Source organism: Perca fluviatilis, chromosome 22, assembly GCF_010015445.1.
Source record: "Perca fluviatilis chromosome 22, GENO_Pfluv_1.0, whole genome shotgun sequence".
NCBI classification, from domain to species: domain Eukaryota; kingdom Metazoa; phylum Chordata; class Actinopteri; order Perciformes; family Percidae; genus Perca; species Perca fluviatilis.
In genome coordinates, this window is record NC_053133.1 from 13,371,934 (window position 1) to 13,379,926 (window position 7,993).

Genomic DNA, 7,993 nt, shown 5'->3' on the forward strand with positions numbered 1-7,993 from the left:
AATGTACACAAGCAATTTTTATATCACTGAAGCAAGTAAATACTAAGAATCAGAAAATAATTTATAATAGTTTGACTCTGGCAAATAGCATGACTGAACAAAGCTCTTAATGTGCTGATTGAAGTTGAGGTATGGATAAAAACAACAGATTTCTGGCTGAATGTTTTACGTTTGCTGTCAGTAGTCCGAGATCAGGGGGGAGACTTTCTCTTTGCTCATCCCTGATTAAGCTGGCATTGCAGCCATATTCATCACAATGTCACTTTGCTGCAGTATCACAATTGCCATGTAGGTATTATTAGGTATTATTATTACAAAATCTTAGTTTTGCAGAATTAATATTAGTGCCAAAACACACATTTCAAGTACAATTATGAGACGTTAGACAGGACAGGCCCCGTTGGCGTAAGGGGGAATCAATGCTTACATAATATGTATTCATTATCATCTGTAGCAGCAGGACTTAGGATAAATAAAGGTTAAAATATATATAAAATATCCAAATTTTTACAGGTGCACATGAGGAAAGAGTAAAAAACAAGTAGGTGTGACATGCTATAGTGCAAAAGCAACCTAGCCTTCTTTATCAAGCCATGTGAAAAAGGGTGTTTGCGTGCGTAAGAGCTTGTTAATGTCAGCTATAATACTGTATATCTGGTTTGACAACTGTTTTCACAATAAACTGTCAGGGTGTGTTTGCCCTCTTGGTTATAATCTAAAAACTTTGACAATGTACTCAAGGCTGAACACATGCTCCTTTAATATCCCCATAATTAAATATCAATACATCAAAGCCAACCAACCGTACAACAATTTTGAACAAAGTAGTTGGATTATCTGACTGGTTTCTTAATCCAGAGGATGCAGCATCAGAATCAGCTGCTAAACAGATAGACAGCGATGACCCTGTGATCTGCTGACCCCTGCAGTGAACTGGCCAACCAGCAGTGACACTCTGGATCAGATACAATGCATTGCCTTTATAGTGTTAGAAATTTAGGAACCTTTGCATGAAATGTTACCATGTGATATCAAACAAAAGACCAAAGAAAACATATTGACGTTTTTTTTTTTAAAGGGTGGTCTTTACCGATTTGTGCGCATAGTGTTGGTTTTATGTGCCCAGACTTTTTTAGATATCCATCTTTGAGATGTCTGCATTCCCTGCAACAGAATGGAGGTAAATGCAATTACATTTTTGGCGCTCACAGCATTTAAAAATTACATCTAAAAAATTCAATAGCAATGCATCTTTGTCCAGAGTACTCTAAATAATCTACAGAACTTGCTTCACTGGAGGTTTCAAGAAATAGTCACTATGAGTATGTGTTATGTGGATTGTCCGGATAAAGTGGGACACCATGTCTCAGAAGAGATGCTGCTGTTGAATTTTTTAAATAAAGTGAACTTTGACGCTCTGACTACCTACATTTTTACTGGCAAAAATAGACTGAGAGACTGAGGTGAAAGTAAAAAAGGAGTTTTTTTTTTTTCATAATTTGAGTGAAACGACTCTTACAATGGAGCCTAATAGAGTGTGCAAGATGCAGACGCATCTGCCAGGTACCTCAAACTAACCTTTTTCCACAAAAAATCAAGAACATTTGATGTAGATTTTTAATACCCAGAACATAATATTTTGGTGTTTATCCTAATACTTTGTCAACCTGCACATCACTGGTGGCATCTCAGCTACTGCAGCAGCTTTTAGCTATATCTGGTGCAGTATCATGTTTTGTTCATTGTCCATGTTAAATGCAATAAAATTAAAAAAAATACTGAAACAGAGGAAAAAATGTATTAGATTATATATAACGCTCTTGCAGCAATAAAGCTGTGACAGCACAATAAAAAACAATTCTCACTTTCTCTGTCTCTATTACAAAGGGCTAAACTTTATTCTTCCTCTCCATCTCAGTTTCAGGATGCATCCCAGGGCAGCTTAGGAGGGATTTGTCCAGACACAATCAGCCTTATATGAACAGCCTTGTCCTGGATGCTATCCTATTCATAGTATCCCATTCTTCTCATGCGTGGCTCACTAATCCAGGCGCAACCTATTAACTGGCACTCCAGTAGACAGGAAGAGATAGATTGAGAGTTTGTATTTAAATCAGTGTGTTGTACACCGAGAGGGCATGTAAATCAGGTCCAAACATTGTGTATGATGGGTAAGGGTTTTGCCTGTACATGTTTAACTTTCCAGCTCATTAGAAAAAATTAAATACTTATTGATTTGAAACTTCATCAAATTCACTTTTTGAAAAGAGGTGTCAAGCTTTTCACTTCATTTTGAGTGAAACCACTAGAGGGGGACACACTTTCTGACTATGCAACAGAGTGTGTGGCAACCAGAGAAGAAAACCACTGATGCAAATTGCAGCAGGTGAAGGAGGTTTGTTGTTCACCATGGTAGGAACACCATCTGACCTGGAAAACAAGTTCAAACATTTTGTGGCTTACTGCAATAATTACAAAAGCTTGAATCCTCTTGGTAAGTTTTTCCACATAGGGGAATTATTTATGAAAAGATGCTTCAGTCTAAATAGTCTTCTCTATTTCTGCAATCACCTGATAAACAGAGTCTACCATTTGCCCTGTTAATTGGAAATTTAAAGCTTAATGATGGAGTAGTCAGGTGCTACTTGGTGTCATTTAAATTGAAGGTGAATACATTTTGCAGGCAGGCCACGCACACTTCATGTCAAAATGTAAGTTAATTGTCACTTAATTATTGATTTTGCAGTACAGTTTAAATTGTGTGATATCAGTTAGAAGTCTTAATAAGGTGAAAATCGACTTTATTCCAATTATTGTGTTTCTCTGTCTTTCTGGTGACACAATCACTTAATTCAAGAGTTGAATTTCATTATCTTATCAGATGTGATATATCCTCTATTGAAATAAAAACGCTGCGTTAAACAAATAAAATTGAATGTCAGATGGGTATAGAAAGGTACTTTAGGTTGTTGATTCTTGGATTGAGTACAGTTTGTTTGAGAGATATATTGAGGCAGCAATTGAGGAAAGCATGATTGCTCCTGTTTAAGGTGTGAATGTCCTACCCAACAACGGCACTTAGCAGCTTGTAAGCGCCAGAAACCCCACAAATGGTGTTGAATAGCCCCCACATTTCCTCACATGCTAAGCGGCTTCTTTGGGCAGGAACAGTCTCCAGCATGCCAACGGGGTTCCTCCTAATCCAACTTGTTTTCACTGTCTTGCTGGTGCTGTGTGTGTTGGACAACTGTTAATTATCTGGGCAGCCTGGGAAGAAAGCGTTTGCACATTAGCACTACGTTAACATGAACAAAAGACATGCATTCCCGAAACTTAGTCCTTCAACAGTGAATGGTATTCTGCATAGTCACAGGGAGACCCTACTGTGCGCAAAACACCCCCGAATGTTGCGCGCTCTCAGCACCTCCATAATGTATCCAAATTATGTATTCTGCGTCAGATGACCAATGCAAATTTGTACATTTTCCCTCAAAATAGAAAAGCTTTTTGAGGGGTGGCCATGTGCATGGTTTTCTCTCTGGAATAAGTCTAACCTGCATTAGAAATAGCCTATAGTAACTTGGCTTCTTTCAATGTATTCTTCACAATCTAAAAATGCTTAAAAATGAGATTAGACTGATTGATGTAGCCTATCAAAAGGAATGGATCCTTAATGATCCCATTAATGTTTCAACGTTTGTATATTAGCCATTCCTCATGTATATTGCTCACCAAAAATTGTTGATTGCATGTAAGCTTCAATCGAAATTACTTCTTTCTTGCACCCAGCCCCCATCCCCCACAAGTTTTACTTTTCGCCTCTGCGCCCAAGTGTCACTCTCGAGAGAAACCTCTTCCTGATTTAATATCTACAGGGAACATGATACGTAGTTTTAAATGGAAATCCTACGATGAAGATGTTGCCCTTGTCTCTGGAATTGGTAAAACAAAAACGTAATTGTTTCAAGTGTATTGCCTACTACAAATACGCACTTAAGACGTCAGGCCTTTGTGCGTAAATCTTCTAAGCACTGATTCCAGAGCAAACTCGGAATATTTGCGTTGTAAATGGCATGTTGATATTATCATAAGGGTTATTTACAGGTTTACTGTCTTTCTCTCGCCCCTCCTCGTACACAGACCCTCCCCAGCCCCCCGGGGCGATCAGTCATTCTGCTCTCAGATAACGCGTCATTCTCCCCACGATTACGCAGCGGGATTTACATGAAACTGTTAATTGTTTGCTCTTCAAATAGAGTCAGCCTGGAGCCAGCAGTCTGCCAGAAGTTAAGGACCGACTCTTTGACCTCCCTCCCCCTCCCTGCGCTCCTGTCCGAACGTGCGGGCCGATCTTCCCCCCCTGGCTGATCAGCATGACAAAGCACTGGCCGGAGCAGAGCCTCTTGGCACCACCCGCTCTGTCCCACCTTGGAGAACATCACGACCATCAACTTGACTTCCACAGAAATGCGCAGCAGAGTTTTTCACCCAGCGGTGTAGCGCGGAGCTCTTCAGCTCAACATTGGCCTTACCACTTGGCTCGGATGGTTCCCCAGCAGTTGTCGCGCTTGGAGAAACCCGCAGCGCGCCACGAACACCTCACCAGTGCCACGGCATTCATGGATACAGCCGTACTGCCGGAATCATTGTACCCGAATCCTCAAGATGCCCACTTCAAACAGGAAGGTATTAACCGGGACTCGCGTAACAGTGAACGGGAGAAGAGTAGCACGAGTGGTGGAAAGAAAAAGAACTATCAGCGGTATCCAAAACCACCGTACTCGTACCTTGCTATGATAGCTATGGTCATCCAAAGGTCGCCAGAGAAGAAACTGCCGTTATCTGAGGTAAGAATGAATTTAGATTGCTCACATTATATGCATGTGTGTGCCCTGTGCTTTACTTGAGGCAAATTGGGTAGTGGTGGCGCATGGTGTGTTTTACGCACGGTGCTGCTTAATGCTCACTTTATTTCCGCACTATTTTATTGAAATACAGTACATCTCAGATGAAATACAAGAGTATATTTCTATCATGTAAGTCAGTAGAATCAGAGAGTTATTGTTACTTTACTATGAAATATATCGATAACACACTGGCAGATCATTTACAGTTCATAAAGTGACACAAAACAGCAGCCTCACGGTGACACTTGATTGACACCACCTCTTCCATTCTTGGTTTGCTTTGATAAGGTTGTCTGCAGTGAAACCAGACACTGATCTGTATCAGAAAAGTGATAACATAGCGATATACAGTGCATGGTAAAATCACGTTTCAGCTGAGGTTGTTAAACTATAAACACACTGCCCATACAACTTAAATTCTCATATTGATTATCTTGTATTCTTTTTAATTCATTAACAATGTTTAAGTGAAATGTAAAGTATGTGTAGTTGGCATCCACTTCTGCAACAATGTACACTAACTCACCATACATACATCATATCAGCGTGTATTTAGATAGAATTGGCCTACAGTGAAGACGAGCATCTTCTTCAGACAGCCATTCTGACATTTTTGTTTCATTTCCAGATCCTGAAGGAGATCAGTACTCTCTTCCCATTCTTCAAAGGAAACTACAAGGGATGGCGGGATTCTGTGCGACACAACCTCTCCTCTTATGACTGCTTTATAAAGGTATGTACAAACTGGTAAACAATTCCATGGTTAAATCCCCATTTAGTCTCGTCAGTGGGCTTGATGCAAATATCACAAAATACAAGGTTAACATTTGCATTGCACTATCCTGAGTTGAGATTTGTTTATGTCTTCTACAATCTGAGGGTGTTTTGGAATGATTGTTAATGTGAAACTAGGTCAATTCCGCTGGCTAGGTTCTCAGACAAAGTGCTCATCTCACTGTCCATCCTCCCTCCACCTGTAGGTGCTGAAGGACCCGGGGAAGCCTCAAGGCAAAGGCAACTTCTGGGCGGTGGAGTTGAGCCGTGTTCCTCTGGAGCTCCTCAAGAGGCAAAACACGGCTGTGTCTCGCCAGGATGAGACAATCTTTGCCCAGGATCTGGCCCCCTACATCCTGCAGGGACACAAACCAGAATCTGAACCACCACCTGCCCTCCTCAGCCCCCACCCAACCATGTGCTCAAGAAACCCCTCCCCAGCACAGGAGGACTTGTTCCAACCCAAGCTGGAGTCATCCTTCGCCATCGACTCTCTGCTACACAGCCTGCGGCCACCTAGTGCCTCCGGGGATGTGGATGTGTCTAGCAGGGACTGCTGGGGCAAGGTGGAGTGCCCTCGGTCTTCACCATCTCCACGGCCTCGATACGCCTCCTCTGCCCGTAGTGCCTCGGCCAGCTCTGCCAGCCCAGCCTCCACCTCCTCCTCTGATGAGGAATGGAAAGGGATTTCCCTGTCTGGGAAGCATGTTCCTCTTGATGGTGAGGCTGGGTCAGATGGTTATGAGGACTACAGACCGCCACTGCACAAGTCCGCCAGACGGGAGACTGTTGCACCTCCATGGGAGCTTCCCACCTCCTACGCTAAATATACTCCCCCTAATGCTGTTGCCCCACCCAGCATGCGGTTCAATGGAGGTCCTCTAATGCCAATGCATGGAGGAATTCCTCTTTATGGCTACGGTGGCTCTCCTGTGGCACCTGGTCACTTCTTAGGTCATGCCTATTGGCCCATCCTCCCCAGCGGACGAGTTTCTGTCCAAGCCCCTTCCCTCATCATGGACCTGGACAACATGTTGCAATCTGTGCCTCCAAATAAGAGTGTGTTTGACGTGATAGTACCAACCAATCAGAACTCTCATCCACATAATCAACCACCCAGTCAGTACACCCTGCAGAATGTGCCTCCCCTTAACAGGTATCCTCAGTACTGACTCTAAAATACTTATGTATGAGACTTGTTTCCTCATACTGAGCCATACTGTCACTCAGAAATGCATGGATGCTAACCCACTAGGGTGCAGGATGAGAGGTTTAATCAAGATCCACAAGGGAAACACATTTCTGCTGCACATTCTCTTAAATCCAGTCTCAAGCTCAATAAATGTTGACTGTTTAAGATGCAAAAAGGGCGCTGAACTACAGACAGTGTAATTGATGGATTCATGTTTTTAACAAGATGAAAAGTCAGTGTTGGCTTTTTTTAAGATCAAGGTTTTTAAAAGCAAACACCTTATTTCTTATCAATGTGTGGCATATTACATGGTTTCACTGGAGAAAATGTACCTCAAACAGCTATACAACTAAACCAGTATCTACCTCAGGATTTCAATGAAATGGGAGTGTGTATTTCTACAGGCTCTTTGCACTACAGGTGTTTTTATTGGCATGAATTTGTTTTCTTACACAAAATTATTTTGCATCTTGTCTAGTTATTGAATGTATTGTTGGAATGAATCTTGAATTTTACAGTTGTGTGAAAAATCAGTGATGAGCTGGCCTGTTGATTTACATAGTCAACTTGAGCTTAAAATATCAAATGCAATATTTCTTTACGGTTTATCCTGCCAGCATAATATATAGGATTTTTATGGAAATAACTTGCATCATTTCAGTTTAAAAAAAAAAAAGTTTTTTTGTCAGGGTATGTCTGTGTGCACAGATCAATGTGTACACACACTTGTGTTCTTTGTGAGTTTTAGTTTGTTTGTTCAGATGGTGAAATACAGGACCGGCTGTTTACCGTAATCTTAAATGTCAGTCTAAACTGTCTGCATTGGTCTTACAGCATATTAACCAGTATCTACCTCAGGTTTTTAATGGACTGGGACATGTTTCCTATGGACTTTGCACTGCCGGTTATTTGCACTATTTTTGTGTCATTATGATCATCTTCCAAAGGAAATTGCTTATAAATGTCTGCCTACCTCGACAGGTGAATGTTTTGTACGTTGTTTTTTTGCCATTTCCCTGTGGTCTTGTTAAAAGTTTGTACAGTACTGAGGTGAAGTTTAAGTATCAAAAGAAGGGTATGGAGTTAAACAGGGTATGTAATAAAATGCTGTTTATTTTAA

General features: G+C 41.3%; 1 protein-coding gene across 2 annotated transcripts; it reads left to right on the plus strand.

Annotated features, from left to right (window-relative positions):
• The first annotated feature begins 2,342 nt into the window (after positions 1-2,342).
• foxh1 (forkhead box H1) lies at positions 2,343-7,993 on the plus strand. Of its 2 annotated transcripts, none has more exons than XM_039790225.1 (4): positions 2,343-2,494; positions 4,257-4,847; positions 5,536-5,640; positions 5,888-7,993. In XM_039790225.1, the coding sequence occupies exons 2-4, from the start codon at positions 4,374-4,376 to the stop codon at positions 6,851-6,853; spliced, it is 1,545 nt and encodes a 514-aa protein (XP_039646159.1). In that variant the 5' UTR covers positions 2,343-2,494; positions 4,257-4,373; the 3' UTR covers positions 6,854-7,993. The 2 variants fall into 2 exon arrangements, with proteins under 2 accessions (XP_039646159.1, XP_039646160.1); XM_039790226.1 differs by lacking the exon at positions 2,343-2,494 and adding an exon at positions 2,625-2,711.